Source organism: Solea senegalensis, linkage group LG6 (assembly GCF_019176455.1).
Source record: "Solea senegalensis isolate Sse05_10M linkage group LG6, IFAPA_SoseM_1, whole genome shotgun sequence".
Classification (NCBI taxonomy): domain Eukaryota; kingdom Metazoa; phylum Chordata; class Actinopteri; order Pleuronectiformes; family Soleidae; genus Solea; species Solea senegalensis.
Window position 1 is genome coordinate 2866033 of NC_058026.1, and position 23904 is coordinate 2889936.

The following is a 23904-nucleotide window of genomic DNA, read 5'->3' on the forward strand; positions in this document are numbered from 1 at the left end:
GAAGTGGTTGGGGCTCACATTTGAATTGTAGTTAGGGTTAAGATCAGGTCTTAGCTGGTTATGGTTAAGGTTAGTGATGGCAATTTGTTTAGACTGTCCAAATTCAATGAAAGTCAATGCAGAGTTCTTAGAAGAATGGCTGCACAAACCTGTGTGTGTGTGTGTGTGTGTGTGTGTGTGTGTGTGTGTGTGTGTAACGCTGGAGTTTCTCTCTATTATTTTGTAAAGCAAATGAAAAGTTTTATGTAAATTTAGTCCTCTTCTGATTTATATGTGATCCGGGACAGTCTGCAGGGCTTCGTCCTGATTTCTGTTGACGCTGACGTTCTACAGTGGCACAGACAAAAAAAATAGTGACTATGCATGCATTCATAATAATAATAACAAAAATAATAATAATAATAATACTAATAATAATAATGATAATCCTCATTTATGAAACCCACATTTGCAAAGTACTTCACAATAACAAAACAACAACCCAACAAGACACACACACAAAATAATCAACTCAGTCAATAAAATGTTAGAAAATAGAAAAACAAACAAATGTTACCAACATTAAGTAAAATAAGGAAGGACAAAAGATAAAGGTAAGCTTTAAGAAGAGATTTATAAGAGGATAATTATGTTGCTCATTTGATTTTTCTTTTTTGTCAATGCATTCAATTCAAATGTAATAAAAAGTGTAAAAGCTAAAAGCCACAATGTTGTCTCATCTCTTTGTTGTTGTTTAATCTTGTTAAAATTCTGGCAGCTGAGTTCTGTATCATCTGAGGCTGGTGAATAGATGCTTGTTACAATAGTCAAGGCAAGAGGAATTTAAAGCATTGAAATTGACTTTGAAGGACTTATCTTGGTATTTTATTTTGAAGACAATACAAGACTGCACATTGTGCACAAGGTTCATGGTGTGCAGTTCAAAGGTTAAACCTACAAAAAAGGTTCTTTCAAAAAAGTTTTTCACATCATTTAATGTCGTCATGCAAAGCAACATTAGTGGCTCCGACAGGTTTGAAGATCAGCTTTTTATCCTCACAGCAATGAAAAGGAAAGAATATATTTTGAACACCAATAACTATTGCTTGAAAACATTCCTAGTTATTACTCATGTCCACATTATGTATTGTGGATACTTAAAAAAGCACTAAAAGAAGCCTAATAGTGTGTGTTTTTTCTGGTTGTCTTTTAATGGGAGTTTGATTTAATCGTGTCTTTTTTATTGTGAAGTAAATAAATAAACTTATTTGAGCCACACTGAGCAAAAAACCTTAATAGGACATTATAATCCCTGACAAAGCTGCAGGGTTATGTAATGCACAAAAGTTTGCAAATGTACGTGTTGATTCACGTTACCTATTTCGACATCTGCTTCCTGTCTTTTCTGATGACCTGTCATCTCATTCATAACCCTCATTATACAATGAATTATGGGTACAACTTCCAGCAGGTCCTGTGGCTGAAGGAGAACTGGCATTTTCCCTGAAGTTTAACATGTGGGAACATCACCTGTTACACCTCAAAAGGGATGATGATTATACCCCAGCTTTCTTTTACATTTTGCAGTATGAAAGTCAGTTTAACACCAATTCTGATTAGGATACAAGATATAATCGGGTTTTGTGTTAAATTTTACTGATTTCGAGTCAAAATAAGATTAGATTTAATTGCTAGACAGCTTTATTGAGTAGAAATATCACATTAGGACAACGTTATACAACATTGTCTGTTTCCCAAATAATAATAAATGTAAAGGATTATTTTAGTGTACCTTTCAAACTGTGTATTGTGGGATGGGAGGACGAGATGGCTTCAGCTACCATACACCAACATATTTAGCCACTTTCTTAACGCTATTGCTAGCTCCGGGGTGTGTCAGTATTCACACAGCAATAAGGTCAGTTACGTCAAGAGGTGGGACACAATTTATTTATTTAAAGGTAGACGTTGAGCTATGTGAGAGCCTTAGAGTCCCATATTATCGTGTTTAGGTTTCAGTTACATCAGGTGATATACAAACTGCAGGATGCTTATTCCTGTATTGCAGGAATCCTGCAACCACACAGTTAACTGCCACTGGAAAGAACTAGCTCACTGCTGCTCCGGAAGTTCCACCCATAATCATTTCTGCAGTAGCGCACCCAGAGATAAGATGGACAGGGAGAGAAGCTACTTGAACTTCTCATTACAAAGTATCTTCAATGACAATTGGACAGGGTACTCGTGTAAACTTACCACTGGCCTCTCTCTGTGTGTGTTGACTGCTTCAATATTCAGGAAAAATGGCTCAACTTTACACCCTGCAGTGAAGAGAAAGGCACACGCTTAAGGGAATAGTTTACAGGGTTTGGAGCAGTAACACACCATATATGACGCGTCGCAAACCCACCGTAGGCGACTGGTGTAAGTTTGAGCGTCGTGTGAAGGGGGCATCTTAGATAAGGCAGCTCATCTTAAGTGGAAAGAAGAGTTGAGAGTGTTCAGTGAAGTAAAACGATTCGCTGCTGTGCCACAGTGTTAGGTAGAAGGAGAGGGTGGTTCTCTGTACCTCCAGGTTTGTCAAGGAAGTAGGCCAACAGACAGCGCATTATCGCCTGGTGGCAGATGACCAGAACATTCTCCTGTCGCTCGAGCTCCATGATAACTGGCTCTAGACGATGGACCATGTCCTCATATGACTGGTGAGGAGACAAAATAATGGAGGATTCATTCAGAGTTATTCATTAATTCGCTGATTATGTTAAAGTGCTGATGCTGCTCAAATCCACAAACATGCCCCCAAATAACCCTCCTTTGTGGTTTGCATGACTTTAGACCGAGAGCTTTTTTCTTGGAAGCTCAGTGTTTGAGAGTTCTGAAGTTTTTCTTTTAGTTAATTTTTATTTCCCCTCTATCATTATGTTTGGCCTTTTCTCCATTATGTGTCCGTGTTGTTATTATTTAACTATTTGAATATAAAACAAACACAGTTTTGCGTGTCGCAAACCACAAGGAAATGTCAAACTATGGCGTTAATCTGCAGACCTACTAACTGGTCAACAGATCAGACTTGGTGTGATGTGTGTTTAACTGTGTGAGAGTGAACCGTGCGTTGTCATAGCGCGATGCTCACCTCACCCTTAGGGTAACGATAGCGATATTTGTCTTGGTCTCTCAGAGCAAACTCTGATGGGAAATCCCTCTGAATCTCTTCGTAGGTAAGCTCCTCACAAACACCCTAAGTGAGAAAAAGTCACTCTGCATCATATCGTTTAGGGCATAAAGATTTTTGTTTGTGTCTTTAGATGTGGGACTATTTCTTGAACTCACAGCGTCTATCTCATTGAGGGCCTTCCACTGTTCATACTGGACTCCCAGAGCCTCTGCAGTCTGAATGGTCCTCTTCATGTGGCTCGTCCACACCTTCAGGTCCTTAATATTCTGACTCTTGATGAAGATTGCCAAGGCATTAGCATACTGGAGAGGATGAGATGGATGGACAGATGTAATTTTGTATTTATTTTATTGATTTTCCTGATTATTTAGAATTGTGGTGTGTAACCTTCTGTCCTCTGCCTCACCTTCTGTCCTCTAGGGGAGAGGCCAGAATCTCCACCAATGCGCCCCAAAAGGTTGAGTTCACTCTCTCCATGGCGGGTCAGATAGATTGATCTTGGTGTGACATGGATGTTCATGAGGTAGTAGACTATCCTGCTCTGAATGTGGTCCTGGACCTGGTTCACCAGGTATCTGCTGCCCACGTCAAATATCTTGATGTAGGATAGCTTTCTGTTCAAAGCATTGGGGAAAACAAAACAATATTGGTCAGAAATTTTAAAGGGAAAAACTGTAATATACTAACAATACTATGTGTCACTACCTGTCCTTGTCATCATCAATAGACGTGTAACTGGCTCTGTAACACTCAATACGCTGGACAAAGTCTTCCATCGCTTCTTCTATATCACGATCCACATAATCTGGACTCCCAAACTTTACTTGCTGCAAAAAGGAAGTTTTCAGGTTTAACTGAGTATATCCTACATCTCATCATCTGTAAAGGCTGACATAAACAAAACATCCCTTACGGACAGTGTGGAGATATGAAGTTGCACGTCACCTTGATATTCTCTGCAATGATCTCTGGGTCCTCACATATTGATTCCACAAAGAACACCTGTGTAAAACATTGAGTCGAAGGTTTTGTGAAATGTTTTCATTGTGATCAACTCATTTTCTTTCTCTAACAGTAGATTGATCATATGGGAAATGCAGTAAACCACACAAGAGCAAGTTGACTGATCAAAACTGTTATGTATGAAGACGCAAGCATAGCTTAGCTTAGTATAAAATTGCTAAACTGCCTATTTTTAAATTAAAATAATCCAAGGCATAGAAAAATTACTTTTTTTCTCCATCTGCAACATTTGTAGAGAATAAAATATGCTGGTGGATTTGTATAACTTTAAATTGACTTTAAATGGAGAGTGAAGTTTTAATCTTCTTACAGTCCTTTGCTAGGCTAATTGAAGCTGGCTACAAGGGGACATTCTAAAACACGTAACAAAAAAGCTTAACGTAGCTTAATGTCCGAAAACGGAGATCAATCACCACCAGATTTCACATGAATATCCCTAGTCGCGTTCACTTTCACCTCTCCATAAATCAAAACGATAACCCCAACATTATGAATGATGTCTGCGTTAAGCTTTTTCCTCTCCACAGGCGCTCATTACAGAGAAAAGCGTAGCTTAGCGTAGCTTAATGACAAAGATACACAGATACTAAACGTAGACAGCATCCACAATGTTGGGGCTTCGGCTTTGATTGAAAGAGTTGAAAGTGGACACGACTAGAGATATCCATGAGAAATTTGGTTATCATTGATCGCTGTTTTCAGACATTAAGCTACGTTTTCATGTCGCGTTAAGCGTTTTAGAATATCCCGCTATAAGCTGCTGAGACATATTGAATGGACAGACATGGCAGTGCCGCAGTGGTATCACTCTAGACGAATAATATGTCCCAGAATGATTCCTTTGAGCTGTCAATTCTACACCTGTACTTGCCTTGTAGCCCTTCTCCTTAGCAAAATTCAAAATGATTGCCCTCCTCTCGCAGGTGGTGTTGGTAGCATCAAATACCTTCAAAGGACAGAACACAGGTGTACTCAGTACTAAATCATATATACATTTAGAAATATCAACATTTAGAGATAAATTACATTTAGTCTATTCAACAATGATGTTGGATACAACATACACTATAGTGTCATGGAAGTGCTACATTTTACATGTACAAAAAAAGCTCTTATAAACCGTAATTCACATTACAATTACGAACAACTCCCCCCTGCATGATCACATGTAAATTAATAACATAGATTGCATGCCTCTTGTCTAATATGAAGTTGTAATAGAATAGAATAGAATAGAATATCACTTTATTATTAATCACTCCTGTTACAGCAGCAGAATAATAGCGCAAAATGCACTTCTATTCCGATATGGACTGTTTCATCAGAACCTCCCTGTCTGATATCCCTGTCTACATCTTTGAAACTCCCCAAAGCTGATTTGCAACACAGGCTTAGAAGGACAACTTTCTCTTACTCACTGCAACTTGTCCTTGTTCCTTTGTGAAGTATGCAGTGACGTCTTTGAGGGCAGCTGCTGCACAGGCCCTGAAAGAGAAGGTGCAGTCATGAAAACAAAAAAAACTGAAAATGAAAAAATGCCACATGTTAATGATTCTTCTTACTTGCGGATGTTCATGGCCTCTTCATTGTCCTGTTTGAAGAACTCAAAGTTCTTATAAATCTTTACAGCCTCCCTTCGGTACTGGCCAACGTTAAACACTGGCAGATTTAAAGGGTATATCACTTTATTGTAAGAAAATTAATTCTACTGTATCTAATATTTCGTTTATTTTGATTTGATGCAATTATTAGAAACTGACTTTTTGTAGGAACTCCAATCCAGTTCAGGTAGCGGGTGAGCTTCTTGGAAATGTAAGTCTTCCCTCTGGCTGGCAGTCCCACCATCACAATCATTGTAGGTGAGTTACAGAACTGAGGCACTGAGGCTGAAACAGAGACACGCACAAATTAAAAGTAATGACAATAAAGTGTTTTGCCACTTGAAAGAACTAGTTTACTGCTGTTCTAGACGTTCCACTCATAATCATTTCTCCAGAAGTGGAATAGAGAGGACAGGGAGAGAAGCTACTTTAACTCAACTAACAAATAACTGCCAAATTACAGTTATTTTTCATACTATTTCATGTGCTTTTTTTGCTTCTACAAATGTAAGGATCATTCCCTGCTTAAACATATCTAAACACACTTCTAAACACATTAACATGTGTCAAACATTATGTCATGGTTGTTTCAGGCAGACACAAAGATTATTTTTCCCTTCAGTTGTAACCCCCAAAATACCTGTGTGTGTGTGTGTGTGTGTGTGTGTGTGTGTGTGTGTGTGACTACAGGGAGAAGAAGTCAGTGCTGAATTGAGAGCCAACTTTGACCTGGTTTGGTCCAACTTAGTGGTCATGTCATGTCTGACCCCTCTGTACCTGCTGCCCGCCTTTCCACGACAGGACAGAGTTCAGTCCTGAAGCAGCAGGGGGAGAGGAGTTCAAGGGTCAGTAAAAAAAAAGACGCCTATGACTGATGCAAACCATCTGGGGATACGGAGTAAAAGTAAAAAAAAAAACAGAACAGAAGGCAAATAAAAAGGAAAACATTATTGGGGAAACAATGACTCCTGAATGAGAACTAAACATGTGACATATTGTCATCCTCTCCTATTTAAGTCCTATCTGACAGTTTTACTGCACTTACATCCCCTCCTGCGGTTCAGGTTGCAGCCCATCCAAGGCACCCAGATCTTGAGCAGCGGAGTCTGTGTGAGTTCTTTCTGCTCTGACCCATCAGCGGTGAGAGCCATGAGGCCTCTTAGCAGGCTCTGCGATCTGTGAGCATGTGTTTGCTTCACAGAACATTATATGCTGCAGGTCAGCTGACTGCCTGCTGCTAAGGAGAAGCACTTGGTAAGCACGAGGGGGAGGACCTGAGGCCTTGCTCTTTTGTTTTCTACTCTGTCTATTCATGATGTAAAAAAGGCCAGAGAGCAAAGCCCAGGCTGTGGTGTCAGATTGCAGGGGAGCATCCACATCCATCTGTCCTAGTGAAACACCTGGTTTCTCAGTTAGAGAGAGTCATAATGTGAAAAGGAAACATGTCATGAACTCCGATGAGGGCACAAGCTGCTTGTTTTTCAGTGTAAAACAGAGATTCTGCTTCATTGCCACTAGAGGGCAGTTTAAGATATTAGTTATGTCAAGTAATTAATGTTCAAGGACACCAATTTCCAACTTTCCTTTTTTGTCACCCACAAGACATTGCTGCATCATACAAATCCAGTGACATCTGATAAAAAAGGGATAATAAGATGGAGGTGGTGAAGCAATATTACAAATATTCCACTGCTGTAAAACACCAAAGATGAATTATTTCAACAGATAGGGCTGATAAAAATTCTTAAATACTATTACCTGATGCTTTACTATAAAACTGAAAATAAGATGCAGTACCTGCAGTACCTGCACAGCCCATGAGGGGGCATGAGCCACACTTGAGGAATATCATAATAACTGGTGTAAGAAAATGTCAATGTTGACATCCAATCCAAAAATAATGTTAGTATGTCGTCCAAAATGTGACAAAAAAGTCATAGTTTAGTATGTCGTTCAAAATGACACCAAAAAGTCATAGGTCAGTCGTAGTTAGGCAAAATATTTTTTTATCTCCATGATTTTACTTTGAAAAACTCTCTTTTGCGTAATATTACTTTGTAAAACAGAGAATGTGAGGACGAGGTGGCCGAGTGGTTAAGGCGATGGATTGCTAATCCATTGTGCTCTGCACGCGTGGGTTCGAATCCAATACTTGTCGACAGCTTCTATATTACAGCATGCAAACAATTAACTACACACTTGTTGTAAAACTTTGTCTTGTGTCAATATAGTCAATAGTTAAGAAATCAACTATCAGGTACTGAAACAAGGCAATCAAAGATGACAGACTTCAAAATGTCATAGTTAAGTATGTGGTCCAAAAAGTCACCGAAATGACATAGTTTAGTATGTCGTCCAAAATGTGACAAAAAAGTCATAGGTTAGTATGTCGTCCAAAATGTGACAAAAAAGTCATAGGTAAGTATGTCGTAAAAAATGTGACAAAAAAGTCATAGGTTAGTCGTAGTTAGGCAAAATATTTTTTTATCTCCATGATTTTACTTTGAAAAACTCTCTTTTGCGTAATATTACTTTGTAAAACAGAGAATGCGAGGACGAGGTGGCCGAGTGGTTAAGGCGATGGATTGCTAATCCATTGTGCTCTGCACGCGTGGGTTCGAATCCCATCCTCGTCGACAGCTTCTATATTACAGCATGCAAACAATTAACGACACACATGTTGTAAAACTTTGTCTTGTGTCAATAGTTGAGAAATCAACTATCAGGTACTGAAACAAGGCAATCAAAGATGACAGACTTCAAAATGTCATAGTTTATTATGTGGTCCAAAAAGTCACCGAAATGACATAGTTTAGTATGTCGTCCAAAATGTGACAAAAAAGTCATAGTTAGTATGTCGTCCAAAATTTGACAAAAAAGTCATAGGTTAGTATGTCGTCCAAAATGTGACAAAAAAGTCATAGTTTAGCATGTCGTTCAAAATGACACCAAAAAGTCACAGGTCAGTTGTAGTTAGGCAAAATATTTTTTTATCTCCATGATTTTACTTTGAAAAACTCTCTTTTGCGTAATATTACTTTGTAAAACAGAGAATGTGAGGACGAGGTGGCCGAGTGGTTAAGGCGATGGATTGCTAATCCATTGTGCTCTGCACGCGTGGGTTCGAATCCAATACTTGTCGACAGCTTCTATATTACAGCATGCAAACAATTAACTACACACTTGTTGTAAAACTTTGTCTTGTGTCAATATAGTCAATAGTTAAGAAATCAACTATCAGGTACTGAAACAAGGCAATCAAAGATGACAGACTTCAAAATGTCATAGTTAAGTATGTGGTCCAAAAAGTCACCGAAATGACATAGTTTAGTATGTCGTCCAAAATGTGACAAAAAAGTCATAGTATAGTATGTCGTCCAAAATGTGACAAAAAAGTCATAGTTTAGTATGTCGTCTAAAATGTGACAAAAAAGTCATAGTTTAGTATTTCGTCCAAAATGTGACAAAAAATCATAGGTTAGTATGTCGTCCAAAATGTGACAAAAATGTCATACTTTAGTATGTCGCCCAAAACGTTACAAAGTAGTCATAGGTTAGTATGACACCCAAAATGTGACAAAAAAGTCATACTTTAGTATGTTGTCCAAAATGTGACAAAAAAAGTCAAACTTTAGTATGTCGCCCAAAATGTGAAAAAAAAGTCATAAGTTAGTATGTCACCCAAAATTGGACAAAAAAGTCATACTTTAGTATGTGGTCCAAAATGTGACAAAAAAGTCATACTTTAGTATGTGGTCCAAAATGTGACAAAATAGTCATAGGTTAGTATGTTGTCCAAAATGTGACAAAAAAGTCATACTATAGTATGTCATCCAAAATGTGACAAAAAGTCATAGGTTAGTATGTCGTCTAAAAATGTGACAAAAAGTCAGGTTAGTATGTCACCCAAAAATGTGACAAAATTCATAGGTTAGTATGTCGCCTAAAATATGACAAAAATTCATAGGTTAGTATTTCGGCCCAAAATGTGACAAAAAAATCATAGGTTAGTATGTCGGCCCAAAAATGTGACAAAAAGTCATAGTTAAGTATGTTGGGTTCAAAATGTGACAAAAAGTCATAGCTTAGTATGTCGCCCAAAAAGGACAAAAAAAAAAAAAGTCATAGTTTAGTATGTCCAAAATGTGACAAAAATGATGAGGGTTAGTATGTCGGGGCCCAAAATGTGACAAAAAAGTCATAGGTTAGTATGTTCAAAATGTGACAAAAAGTCATAGTTTAGTATGTCATCCAAAATGTAGCCAAAAAGCTATAGTAAGTATGTCAGTCCAAAATTTGGACAAAAAAGCCATAGGATTGTATGTCGTCCAAAATGAGACAAAAAGTCATAGTATAGTATGTCGCCCAAAAAGTGACAAAAAAGACAAAGTTTAGTATGTCGTCCAAAATGTGACAAAAAAGTCATACTTTAGTATGTCGTCCAAAATGTGACAAAAAAGTCATAGTTTAGTATGTCGTCTAAAAATTTATTTTTACGTATTATAAAAATATATATCAAATGTAATATTTCTGTAAGGCTTTGTGATATTACATATTACATATGTACAGTGTGTGGACAATACACTGTAAATACACTCTAAAATAAAATATAATCTACTGTACAAGATCAGTATAACATGATCTTTAAACATACACTTTTTTATTACCTTGCTTTACTTCTTTAAATTCAATTCTGCATTAACACAATCAATTAATTATTATTAATAGAGATGATTTAGTCGGTTCTGCGTATTTTCTTTTTTTAATTGGCACCTACCGTTCTGTACGTCCAGGATGTGATGTCTGTCCAGCGTCCACCCCCCCATGTTGGACGCGTCCAGCTCGTAGCCTTGTAAAACGGCCGTCCTCTTCTCCCATAAGATGAGATCGAGGCAGGACTCGTACTCAAAGCCCACGGACACTGAAGGTCAGACACAGACAGAGTTATTCCTCTTCTATCTCTTAAAGTAAACAAATAAACATGTGTGCAAAACTATCGCTGTTACTGTGAGGAAAGACAAAGGAGAAAGAAACACGATAAATTCAAGACAATAAAAAAAATGACCCAGGGATGAGGTTGTGAGAGAGGGAAGGACTTACATTTGTAATCTGTACATTAAAGGAAAAGTTAGGCCACAAAGTCATGAAATAACACATTTGAACTTAGGACAAGATACATTTTCATCAAAAACAGAATTAATTATTATATTTACTGTGTAATACACGATACAAATGTGCTGTCAAAATTAAGATTTTTGTTGAATGACATTTAAAACTGTCATTTTAACTTCTTCAGTACCATTTCTCTTGCACTGCTTATATTTTGTGTATTTTATCTTATTCCTATAGTGTTTTCATACCTATTATTCCTTTTATTCTGTGTGTCTTTTTAACTTTTTGATGGAGCAATGTATTTTGATAATAATTTAAATTGTAATTTAATTTTAATTCTCTGTGCTATTTATTCACTCAATTATTATCACGACAAAGGCTTCAATTCAACCCATTGTTCTTCCTGCGAGTCTGTGTTTTTGTTGTGTGTGTGTGTGTGTGTGTGTGTGTAAGACTATGATTACATACAGGAGAAACCATCATATCAGCAGAAAACATGCAAGTGGACATGAAAGAAAGAAGAAGAAGTGGCAAAATAACAACGTTGCTGCTGAAAAGACGTTTCTAAGAGAAACGGTTTGCTTGTGAACCTCTCACTCTCCCACACCACAGAAGAAATCAACCACAGAGACGCAGGAGCTGCTGGTCGACCGCGAACGATGAACCGCGAACGTACAAAACAGACAAAATGGAGGACGTTCCTGCTCAGTTTGCGCTCGTACCACATTTTAATTTCCTTTAGGGATTAATAGAGTCGTCTGTCTGTCATTGTACCGTTTCACCCTGGGGCTCGTTATCTTGGTATTTTTCCTAATGGAAACACAGAAAATTGTGTACCGTATTGAACTAACTTTAACACTCAGTGGAAACGCGACTTTACACAAACCGACTTCAAAAAACTCTGAATTATCCCTTTTCAAGTCAATGGAACAAAACAGCAGCGCCCGTTCATTCATTCACTCGCTCAGTCGTGTCCTACAAACACTCCGGCGTTAGCGCTGTCTTATTATAACTTACGAGCGCTCGTTCCAAGCGGTTACAAAACACGGCGGTGAATCATCTTTATGTTCAATCCATCACGTCGGGTTCGCAGCGGTAATGGCTCCGTGAAAAGTGTGCGCGCCGCACTTGTCCCCCATAAATGTGTCACGGGGGGTCAGCGTGGCCATTATGTCCGAGCCATTTCCTCGTCAAAAAAAAAAAGAAGGAGAAACCTATTTGAACTCAGTCGCCTGCTTCACATGCACTCACTCGGTCACTCAGTCACTCAGTCACCGCTGAAGTCAGTTATTTTATGGTTTATGTTTATGTGGCTGCAAAAAAGGTGTTTCTGAGAGAAAATCAGAAAAAAAAGAGACACGGGAGCTGCTGGTCGGCCACGAGCGACGACAACGAATGGCGACAGTGTAAATGACAACGACGAATATCGACCTCAAACGGCGGCAACTACCGTAAACACCGAACGCCGACGACAACAAGCGGAAGTCAGAACCAAGACACTCACCCACAGCCTCAGAGAGTCCATACACACGTTGTCCATAAGCGTCTGTCTTGTCCCAGATGAAGGTGTAGGACAGATTGGGTTGAGCGGGGAACCATTTCTGGAAAAGTCGACCCACTACTGCCACCATCAGGTGAACCTGAGGAGACAGAACCGGACACAGGGTGAGTGAACTTCCAGGAGGGGAACAAATGGAATAAGAATTGTGTCCATATTTTCTATATCATATTGTATATTACAGTATATAGACTACATATACAACATTGTACATTGTTTTTATTTGTTGAAAAATGCACTTTTGAAAATACACAACCACCAAAACTACTACTTGAGCTTAAAAATCACCTTCATGAGGTTGAACGGGATCGATGATTGCGTCATGGTGACTTTGAGGACGGGTTTGTAGCCCGCCGCCCTCGAGCTCAGGTAGATGAGGTTCAAGTCGCTGCCTGGTATCGAGGTCTCTTCCTGTAAAACCTGCAGAGAAAAGAGAACATTTGACAGTGAGAACGTGTGGAAGAAGCTGTAAATGTTGTTTTAATCTCTGCAGAGTTGGTAAAGGCATTAAAACGAAGTTGAAATGAACTAAAATGAATTGGAAATTGGATTGAAAAAGGATTTAAAGAGTGTGGGAAACATTCAGGGTACTGTGTGTACACTTCTCATCTAATCTCGTCTCCTGTTCTCTTATCTCGTCTTCTCACCTCGCATCAGCTTGTCTCATTTAACCGAATCTTCTCTCATCTCCTCTAATCTCATTTTGTCTCATCCTGTCTCCTGTAATCTCCTCTGCTCTTTTCTTCTCTCATCTCACATCACCTCGTCTCATCTAATCTCATCTCATGTTATCATATCTTCTCTCATCTAATCAAATTGTATCTCACCTCATCTAATCTCATCTGCTCTTCTTATTTTATCTTCTCTTGTCTCCCATCATCTCATTTTATCGTATCTTCTCTCATCTCCTCTAGTCTCATCTAATCTCATGTCCTCTTCTCTTATCTCATGTTCTCTCATCTCCTCTGGTCTGATCCCATATTTTCTCTGATCTTCTCATCTCCCATCATCTCATCTCATCAAATCCCGCCTCCTGCCATTTTATCTCATCTCTTCTCTTCACTCATCTTCTCCTATCTCCTCATCTAATATTATCTTCAATGATCTTCTCATCTCCCATCATCTCGTCTCATTTAGTCTCCTCTCATGTTTTCGCATCTCCTCTAATCTCATTTGCTCTTGTCTTATCTTCTCATTTCCCATCATCTCCTCTAATCTCATATCTTCTCTTTACTCATCTTCTCATCTCCTATCCTCTAATCTCGTCTGCTCTTGTCTTATCTTCTCATTTCCCATCATCTCCTCTAATCTCATCTCTTCTCTTCACTCATCTTCTCATCTCCTATCCTCTAATCTCATCTGCTCTTGTCTTATCTTCTCATTTCCCATCATCTCCTCTAATCTCATTTGATCTCACCTCCTCTAGTCTCATCTCTTCTCTTCACTCATCTTCTCATCTCCTATCCTCTAATCTCGTCTGCTCTTGTCTTATCTTCTCATTTCCCATCATCTTCTCTCATTTCCTCTAATCTCAATTCATCTCCTCTCGTAGGAAGGTCAAACTTCTCAAACTTAAAAGCCAGGACAGGACAACTCTGCAAACACAAGTGAAGAAGCAGAAACAAACGCCCCCAAAAGAACAACTCCACAGAACACCTTACATCTCCGAGCAGCGAAGCGAGAGACTAAGGCAGAAACATCTCAGACATTTCTTACATAAAAGGAAGAAACTTGAAATGTAGAGAAAGTAAATTTTGTCGAAACCTGAGGATCAAACACGGATGTGAAGAGAGGAGCACGTTGCAGTTCAGGATTTCAGCGAGGGGAGGAAAAAATGTAATTAAGAGGCGAGATAAGGCTGCCTTCATACCAGCCGCGATAAAAGGAAGGCCGACAAAGTCTCGGAGCAGAAGGAGGAGGTTTTTCTGAATAAAAAATATGCTGAGCTTCTGAGCGAAGAGCAGGCTGGAATTCAGACTGGACGGACTCGTACACACACACACGCGCGGTCAAACTCTGACGGCACAGTGAATTCCAGGGTTCAGGTTGAGGATTGTAAACGTGGATTTGGCGAAAAGCTCGTTGAGTTTCATGTCTGCAAGTTTTTTTTTTTTTTCTGTGCTGACGCCGCGGACATATATAAACAGACGGAGCAAAGTTACGTCTGATTTTAAGAAGACAAAGGTCAAAGCTGAGGGCGTTTTCGTTAGTTTTAGTCTTTATTGAAACGGAAGTTCTTCTTCTTATTATTTTTCCCGTTTTGGAGGCCTTTCCCATGCCCCAAAAACTCACCGATTTCTGTGACCGCATCGACCCTAGTGAAAATTTACGTGTGAAAGTCATTCGGTGAAAAAGGCGTGGAAAATTGGAAGTGGGAGGGGCTTATGAAAATGAAAATCAGCTTTCATCAGGTGACTTTTTTGTTGTGTTTCAAAACGACCTACAAGAAGGCCGCCATCTTGGGTTTGAATGGCCATTTTCAGTTTTGAGCGGGATTGCTAGTTTTTATTACTTTTAGCTTAGTTTTTTTATAATATGCAGTATTTACCCTATAACCCTTAGTGCTCACACAGGTGCACCCTTGGTTAATTGCCGTGGTGTTAATACAAAGATTCACAGATTCTTTATTTGTCACATGTACATGTGACACAGTAACACACAGTGAAACGTTCTGAGTCGACTCCTTATATTATAAAAAATAAACACACTTCATATGAACAGGAACAGGAAGTGTGTTCAGTTTCTACCAATAAACTGAGAGAGAGAGGAAAGACGTTTGATGTTAAACTGAGATTTAAGAAGAAAAAAAAGAGAGCAAATCTGAGACAAAAAGAAAATGAATAATAAGAATAATTTAAAGAATCATGTTGAAGACAATAAAAAAAGCTCTGGAGGGAATGATGGGTTTGCTCCACGCTGGTGTTAACTTTATAACTGCACGATCGTCTTTTCATTAGGCAGACATTTAGAGTTCATTACAGATCCATTACGTTCCCTTTAACACTGGCCTTTTCACCGCGCGCCTCTCTAATGCACTCAGCTGCACAGTGAGCCTGCAGGCCACACACACACACACATGCACAAACTTGTTTTTATATCTTAGTGAGGACACACCATAGGCATAATGCATTCCCGAGCCCCTTAACCAAACCTTAACCATCACAACTAAGTGCCCAAACTTAACCTTACCCTAACCTAAACCCAATTCTGACCCTAATGCTAAAACCATGTCTAAACCCTGAAAAGGCCCTTTAAAGTAGTGGGGCCCCGACACAATGTCCCCACAAGGTCACAAATATAAATAACCACAAATCAAATCGTAGTCATAAACTCAAGAAATCTGAGGTTCTGCCCCATTAGGACCAGGTTTTTTGTCTCTGTGAGGACTACTGGTCCTGACAAGGTCAGTGTTTATGACAGAAAAAGGTCCTAAAGAGGTAACAAATACAAGAACACACACACACATTGTCGCACAGCTACAATTTTAATTTTATCCCCCCATAACCAGGTCTTAAACCCCTCCCAAAAGGGCCCTTAAAATTAGGTTTAGGTTAAGGGTAAAGAGGCTAGGGAATGCATTATGTCTACGAGTGTCCTCAGTAAGTATGCTGTGCGAGAATGTGTGTGTTTGTGCGACTGTTCTTGTATCTTGTATTTGTTACCTCTTTAGGACATTTTTCTGTCATAGACACTGACCTTGTCAGGACCTGTCGTCCTCATGGGGACGAACAAATCTGGCCCTAATGAGATGTGTGCGTGTGTGTTTTCTTGCATGTGTGTCTTTGTGAGCACCGGAAAATGTCAAAATGACAAAATGTCCTCACTTTCCAGGGTCTATACATGGTTTGGTCCTCACAAAGACACACACACACACACACAGACACACACAAAGATAACATTGTCTCATGTGTAAGCAATTACAACATTCCTTGTTGATGAGCGTCAGTTGCCCCCCAGGAGAAACACTGAGTCTTATGGCAATTAGAGGCAGTGTGTGTGTGCGTGTGTGTGTGTGTGTGTGTGTGTGTGTGTGTGGTCATTTGAAGCACAAGCCCTTGTCGACAGTCTCTCTCTCTTTCTCTCTCTGTGGATTCTCTGACAAACACATCCCTTCGTCATAACCCGCGTTACATTCTCACTTGTCGACCAACCACTGGGCGGCCTCAGCGGTCACGTGACCGCCTTCAGCGTGTCTCACCTGTGTCTCGGGGACGATGGGGCCGTCCTCGCGGGAACTCCTGTAAAACGTAGACAGAGGGGACGCGACGATGACGGGACTGGGGCGGACGAATCCGCTCAGGTCGCAGCTGGGGATGTCGTTCTCCTCCTGACACGAGACAAAGGTGCGTCACTCACTCACTCATTTTCCGTTCACTGACTGCGTCGCTGCGGCAACGGTCAGCGCGGTCACACAGGCGATGTGATCGAGTCACATTTCACAGAAGGAGACAACAGGGAGAAATTCTTTGCGATGGATTTTTGGAGCGGAGTTTCTGCTTAAAATCCTCGCTTTCTGACTAAAGTGAACGAGAGGACACGTAGACTCCGCCCACCTTCTTCATGACCAGCGTGTCCATCACGTAGAAGACGTTCCACGGCACCCACACCGTCCTGTACTGAGCGATGAACGGAGCGCGCTCGAAGCTCAGAGTCAGAGACGCTCCGCCGTTCGCCAAGAGATCGAACCTTCAGAGCGAAAACACACACACTGTTAAAAAAGTACTTTAAAGTCATAGTAAAAGTACCAGAAAATAAATTTGATAGAAGTTTTTGTTATAATATTACTGAAGTAAAGTATTTCTGATATAAAATGTACTTAAGTTTAAGTTAAGTTTTTTTTTTAAAGTGAGACGTTAGGATTGAGCCATGGTGGCTCAGTGGTTGGGCCAGTTGTATTTCAGCTGGAGGGGTTGTGGGTTCAATTCCTTGCTCTGCTCATCTATGTGTCCTTGAGCAGAGACACTTAACCCCACGTTGCAGCGCGTGAATGAGTGTTGAATGAGTGACAGAGTGAGTGTCTGAGTGAATGAGTGAGTATGCAATACATGTAATATTCCTGGAGTCTAGTCACATGACTGGAGTCCTCCCGCCTGTGCATAATAGTGTGATGTTGTTGTGATGAATGAATGAATAAATGAATACACACATGCCGTCCCTGCGTGTGACGGTGAATCCGTGTTCAGGAAAATGAACAAACGTCACGTTGACGCCGATCAGAGGAGTTCCATCAGCCGTCAACACCTGACCACGGACGATCGACACCAAACTGTGTGAGAGAGAGGGAGAGAGAGAGAGAGAGAGAGAGAGAGAGAGAGAGAGAGAGGGGGAGAGGGGGAGGTCAACTTTATCAATGGGTTATATTAATTAAACTTGAATAATTAAATAAATAAATGTATTCTTCAGGATTCATCATCATTCATGTGAGAGGAAGTTCAGCGAGACCATTTCACTTCATCACAAGTGCTTGGACAAAAAAGAGTAAGGGAAGGAAGGAAGGAAGGAAGGAAGGAAGGAAGGAAGGAAGGAAGAAATAAAGAGTTTTAAGGAAAGGAAAGGAAAGCATCTTTATTGTCATTATACAACTAGTATTGCACAACGAAATTTCGAGGTCAGATGGAGAAACATGAAAATGTGTCTGAATCAACTAAATTAAATTTAATTAAATCTGTGTCATTGATGATGGAGTTTACAGACCTGAGTGTGTGTGTGTGTGTTATTAAAAAAGGTAATGGCCACACCCCCCTCCTCCCCTCACGCTGGTTTACAGTCGTCCAATAAAACATTTTTATGATCAGGTTGCAGGTTCGGTCCATTATGGAAATACAGGACATTTTTATGGAGGGTTGTGACTCTGCTTTCATGAAATATTCAGACAAACATAAAAGAAAAAAAAGGTGACAAACACAGAAAAAATGAACACATTTAATATCAACAGCCAAAGAAAATGGACTTTTGGCAAAAGAACAGAGAGAAAAATGATATTTATTCTCACCTTTGTTTCTATTTTACCACTTTATACGGAAACTAAACGTAACCTGCAACTGTTCGTTCACTAGTTTAATAATTTCATCCTTCATCATCTACAGAATATGTCGACAAATTAACCCTGATGTAGAAGGGAAAATAATCTATTATCGGAATAATATAACAAGAATAAAGTCATAATATACCGAGAATAAAATCACAATGTGGCGAGAATAAAGTCGTAATATAACAAGAATAAAGTCGTACTATAAACAGAATATAGAAGTACTATAACAAGAATAAAGTCGTACTATAAACAGAATATAGAAGTACTATAACAAGAATAAAGTCGTAATATAACGAGAATAAAGTCGTAAAATAACAAGAATAAAGTCGCAATATGGCGAGAATAAAGTCGTAATATAACAAGAATAAAGTCGTAATATAACAAGAATAAAGTCGCAATATGGTGAGAATAAAGTTGTAATATAACGAGAATAAAGTCGTAAAATAACAAGAATAAAGTTGTAATATTAAAAGAATAAAGTCGCTCTATGACGAGAATAAAGTCGTAAAATAACAAGAATAAAGTCGTAATATTACAAGAATAAAGTCGTAATATAACAAGAATAAAGTCGCAATATGACGAGAATAAAGTCGTAATATAACAAGAATAAAGTCGTAATATAACAAGAATAAAGTCGTAATATAACAAGAATAAAGTCATAATATAACAAGAATAAAGTCATAATATAACAAGAATAAAGTTGTAAAATTGTGATAGTCATGATATTTCAAGAATAAAGTACTAGAAAAATATTACGACTTACGAGGGAAAAAAAGTCATGTTACTACAAGAATAAGGTCCTGTAGTACGGAATAAAGTCGTGATATTGAAGAAAAAAACACGCACACACAGTCGCCATGGTTACCTTCTGTTGAACGGACTCTCTCCGGCGATAACGTGAGTGGATTCAGGACCGACCAGGAAGTGAATGCGCTGATGGAACGACCTCGCAGCCTGGAGGACAGTCAAGTAAACAAGATGATGGACACGTTAAACAATGCAGTGCATCATCTATGTTGAACATTTGTAACTTCAAATACGCCGTCTTTTGGAAGATATAATACATCGTTCCATGTAGAGACTGAGTCAAAAAAATAGTCAATAATGTTCTATTGTGCAAAAATGGGCTCCTGTCATGGGAATATATATACATTTATACATATATATATATATCTATATATAGATATATATATATAAATGTATATATACATAAACTTACAAAATTTTTTACATTTTCCCGACCCACACTTTGGGAACCACGATTGTTTATTTTTGAAAATGGGTCTTTGGAACAAAAGGAATATTATATATAACATAATATTGAATATTTGAACCCGTAAATGTCATGTGATGTGTGTGTGTGTGTGTGTGTGTTAATCTCATTTGATTCTGATTGGACGTCAGGTCTGGTTACCTGCTGAGGAGCCAATGAGGACAGAGACTGGCCGAGCACCTCCCCCGGGTCAGGTGACCCTTTACAGTACAACTGATTCTGACAGGAAGGTTGTAAACAGCAGTCCGGATCCATACAGTCGGCCAGGCCGTCTGAAACACAGGAATTATTTGATTTGGTTAGACATTAGAGATAAAACATTATATATTATTATATTACATTACGTGACCATTTTGGACAAGGTAAAGACACACCTACAAATATACCTACTTTACATAAAAACAAAAATCTGGTCTGGAATAATCTGCTCTGGGCTCCATGATTGTCCTGGTTTTGGTTTACACCAGCTCTGATTGGCTTCTTACTGGTAATGAAAGAATTTGTTGATGCTAAAGATTGATTGATTGGTTTATGATCTCACAGTTAGGGATAATGAATGGAAGTCAATGCAGTGTCCTAAGGAGAATAGTAGCTTAAACCTCTGTGTGTGTGTGTGTGTGTGTTGTTTTTACTGTCACTCCTCTGTGCCCGTTTCGCCAAAATGTATAAACTAACAGAGACAAATAGCAGCAGGATTTCATTACTGCTCATTCTTCCCTCCATCCATCCATTTCTGTGAGTGTGTGTGTGTGTCTGCACTCCTCGCTCCCTGTCACTCCTTTTTCCATCAGTCCATCCCTGCTTCTCATCTTCATTAAACTCCTCTCCCTCACTCTGTCATTGCTCTTCTGACGCTTTTATAAAACTAATATTTAACGGCAAAAACCTACCTACCTATCTTTTTACCTACCTGTCTGTCTGTCCACCTACCAATCAAACTTTCCATTTAATTTTATTTATTTTTTTTAACACAATGCTTCACACTCACACACATCAAACACATTCAGTTCGTACAACAAATGAGGCAGCCCCCCACACCTAGCTGAAGGGAATTGGGCTCATAACCAGAGGTTTGCTGGTTCAAATCCTTGCCTGGTTTAAGGGCTGGAATAACCCTGACCATGGTACCCAATCCCCATTGCTCATTGTTAATTGGACACTCTAAATTGACCGCAGCCACAGGGGGTGCTGCTCTCATCGCATCTGGCGTAAAAAAAAGTCTCTGCCAAATCAAATATGTGGATTATCCGCTGTGGCGACCCCTAGAGAGGGAAAAGCCGAGCGAGGAAAAAAAAGTACAACAAATACCAGACGAGATAAATTAAAAATCTAAAACACACACAGACAGCGTTAGCCCCTGTGTGACTTTTCTTTCTAGTTCTTTTTTTTTCTCTCTCTAATCTTCTGTCAAGTTCTCTCATCAAACCTGATCCTGGCTTTAGGGTTTGACGCTGAGGCTCGGAGGTGAAAGTGCTGATTCTTCATGTTCTGTGCTGTTAATGTTAAGTCGTCAGTAGACGATGAGGCATTTGAAGAATGTATTCTTCAAATATCTGAAAAACTTAAAAAGTAAATGATGTCATAAAAGTGCTATATTAAGTCATAACATGACCGTGATGTGTCATCAGAGATTAAGGAATCATGTTCAATTGAAATAAAATCCACTGACGGCAATGGCGTCGACAGTAGATTCAGAGGATGATCACCTCAAGCACGTCTGTGAAGGCCTACGGTGGCCTTCAAGGACCAGAGAGAACATCAACAGGCACATAGGAATTCTGTTTGTAAAACTTTAGCTTATTTTCGCGTCAGATTCACAAACCGTTGTTCTTTATTTATTTAAAAACACAAATTCTGACTGGTTTGGGGGAGAAATGTGGCACGGAGCGAGGGCCTTGTCTAAAATATTTGTAAAAAGCTTATTTTAAGGCTACAAAAACCAAATTGTTTCTAATTGTTAAGTGATTATACACAAGCACAAACCTCCTTATAGGTAGTCTATACAATCTTTGCCTATAAACCATCCAAAATGTAACACGGGACCTTTAAATTTTCCTTTGCAGTCTGCAAACAACTATGTAAAGAACTAATGCCATAAAAAGCCTCAGTACTACTCTCAAAAACAGAATGACGTTTCAGTAACAGCACCCTCCAGTGTCTTGGATTGGGATTGCGGGGGCTCCTCAAAACACTTCAGTTCCAATTTTTACATCTCACCTCCTTCGTTGTCCTTTCCGTCGGTACAGATCGTTTCCATGGCGACGTGACACCCCGCCCCTCGCCATCCCGACTGACAGATGCAGTGCCAGCCACTGGCCTCCAGGGTGCAGCGTCCGTTGTTGTTGCAGAGCCCCGGGCAACCCTCTGGATACAGGGAAGAAAGAGAGGAAGACGAGTTAGACGTTGAGAGAGTGGGACGTTGTCACACGTGAGCGAAAGGTCGGGATTAAGTTTTCAACCAATTTGAAGTTTTTGAGGGAGGGTGAAGTTCTGGTTGAGTGTGATCAATTACCTTGATTATTAATTAGTTTTGTTAAACAATGGATCTTCGTCATGCCAAAAAAACTGTATAATCATTATTTAGATCATCTCAATTCATGGCACAATAATTCCTAACTGTTCAACGTATAATCTATAAACTTCTTAAAAAACAAATACACTGATTGTGGTCTGGAGTTAAGCACAAATTATTCCAAAAACAACAGATTTGAGATTAACAATATAATAGCGATACTTGAGAATGTCTATCTTTCCCATTTGTAGTCGGAAAATCTTGGGTTTTGAGTCTGAAGGGGGCGGGACTTCCTCTGAAGGATGTAAGAAGCATCCTCATTGGTCAGTCTATGGCTAAACAACTTCTGCCATCGCAGTAAAACAGGACGCAGGAGGAATCCGAGTCTAGTTTCTAGTTTTATAACGAATGATTATTGTACGAAAAAAAAGAACAAAACAAATTTTAACAGGAAACATAGAATGGAAATAAGAAACTTTTGTGTGCTGACTCGCTAAAACATGAATATTAATCATGAACACCTGACAGTGTTTAATGTCTAAATGCTATTTAATATAACAGGTACTTTTATTTTGACATTCTATTAAATATTAAACCATTATTGTGATATATTTACATCAATGTGGTATAATTTGAAGCTTCTGAAGTTGGACCTGACCGGACCGGACGCGGTTTGAGACCTTTGTCGTAATACTTGTTTTTTTTGGCATGAGGATTTTAAAAATTGACACAAACTGTACGACACCAGACTTCAAGACCTCCCCCCGTTTATTCCTGATGTGCGGTGTGGGGACAAAATGGCCCCCGGGTTGTGACGAGTCTGTCTCCAACACATGGACGAACTGACGGACAGACTGAGAGACAAACAGTGTCAGACAGGTCGGCACACTGAACCCACATGTGAGGGACACGCACTGACAGACAGAGAGAGAGAGACACAGCCTTCGGTGAAATGCGCTGATGTTGTAGTTTCACATGAACCACTGAGAATTTCCTGAATCCTGTTCAGTTTTCTTTTTGTGCTTCAAGATTTCAATTGAAAAACTGAATAATAATAAACAAGTGAACAAGAAAGAAGAGGTAAATACACCGGGGGGAAAGGAGAAAATGGTTGACGTCCTTTCTTACAATAACCTTCTCCGTTTTAACGTTTGAGAGGCGCTAATCCGCGCTTTTAAAACGTCGCGTCTGGATTATTGCGATTCCCTGTATGTTGGTTTAGACCAGTCCATCTGCCCAGAACGCTGCCGCTCGTTCCTTTTGATGTTTTAGGACTGATTTTAAAATGTTATTGTTGGTTTTTAAAGCTCTTTGACAGCTCTCTGAACTTCACACCACATCCCTCTGAGCTCTGAGGGCCAAAACCAAGTGATTTTATTATCATTTATAAATTGTTGTCTTCCATCTTTAACTGAGAACAAAAGCGGTTTTCTTTTTTTTGTCATAAATCAGCCGATCTTACGCTTCCTTTCAACCTGGCTTTCAAAATAAGAGCCACTGACTTCAGCTTCAGCTACTTCTCACATCTATAAAACTTTTGCCAATAATAAACGATAATAATAAAAGTATCGCCTCAGTGCGCTTGGGACCAGGCTAGTGGCAATGCAACTTAACTGTGCCGTGCCGAACCGAGGCGGTGG

At 39.4% G+C, this 23904-nt stretch overlaps 2 protein-coding genes and 3 non-coding genes across 8 annotated transcripts in view; 3 read left to right on the forward strand and 2 right to left on the reverse strand.

The window, feature by feature from the left end:
• Positions 1–181: 181 nt before the first annotated feature.
• LOC122771319 (6-phosphofructo-2-kinase/fructose-2,6-bisphosphatase-like) lies at positions 182–7654 on the reverse strand. 2 transcript variants are annotated; one of them, XM_044028822.1, is made up of 14 exons: positions 6824–7654; positions 5938–6063; positions 5740–5836; positions 5596–5662; positions 5049–5123; positions 4100–4156; positions 3860–3981; positions 3561–3768; positions 3310–3456; positions 3113–3217; positions 2549–2678; positions 2390–2452; positions 2236–2300; positions 182–327 (listed from the first exon to the last, which is right to left on the reverse strand). In XM_044028822.1, the coding sequence occupies exons 1-14, from the start codon at positions 6927–6929 to the stop codon at positions 268–270; spliced, it is 1428 nt and encodes a 475-aa protein (XP_043884757.1). In that variant the 5' UTR covers positions 6930–7654; the 3' UTR covers positions 182–267. The 2 variants fall into 2 exon arrangements, with proteins under 2 accessions (XP_043884757.1, XP_043884758.1); XM_044028823.1 differs by lacking the exons at positions 5049–5123; positions 5596–5662; positions 5740–5836; positions 5938–6063; positions 6824–7654 and having other exon boundaries at positions 4068–4129.
• Positions 7655–7854: 200 nt separating this feature from the next.
• Positions 7855–7936, forward strand: trnas-gcu. The gene has a single exon. It is a non-coding gene; the product is annotated as a tRNA-Ser (tRNA).
• Positions 7937–8332: 396 nt separating this feature from the next.
• On the forward strand, positions 8333–8414 carry trnas-gcu. Its single transcript has one exon. It is a non-coding gene; the product is annotated as a tRNA-Ser (tRNA).
• A 424-nt stretch (positions 8415–8838) lies between these two features.
• Positions 8839–8920, forward strand: trnas-gcu. Its single transcript has one exon. It is a non-coding gene; the product is annotated as a tRNA-Ser (tRNA).
• A 1478-nt stretch (positions 8921–10398) lies between these two features.
• Positions 10399–23904, reverse strand: part of LOC122771318 (teneurin-3-like) — a 72829-nt gene continuing 59323 nt past the window's right edge. For all 3 annotated transcript variants that reach the window (XM_044028821.1, XM_044028820.1, XM_044028819.1), the window contains 9 exons: positions 21970–22116; positions 19894–20024; positions 19345–19433; positions 17595–17714; positions 17002–17134; positions 16647–16775; positions 12737–12868; positions 12395–12530; positions 10399–10699 (listed from right to left, as the gene is read on the reverse strand). In XM_044028821.1, coding sequence (XP_043884756.1) covers positions 10500–10699; positions 12395–12530; positions 12737–12868; positions 16647–16775; positions 17002–17134; positions 17595–17714; positions 19345–19433; positions 19894–20024; positions 21970–22116 — 1217 coding nt within the window. In that variant the 3' untranslated portion in view covers positions 10399–10499. The remainder of the gene's footprint in view (positions 10700–12394; positions 12531–12736; positions 12869–16646; positions 16776–17001; positions 17135–17594; positions 17715–19344; positions 19434–19893; positions 20025–21969; positions 22117–23904) is intronic.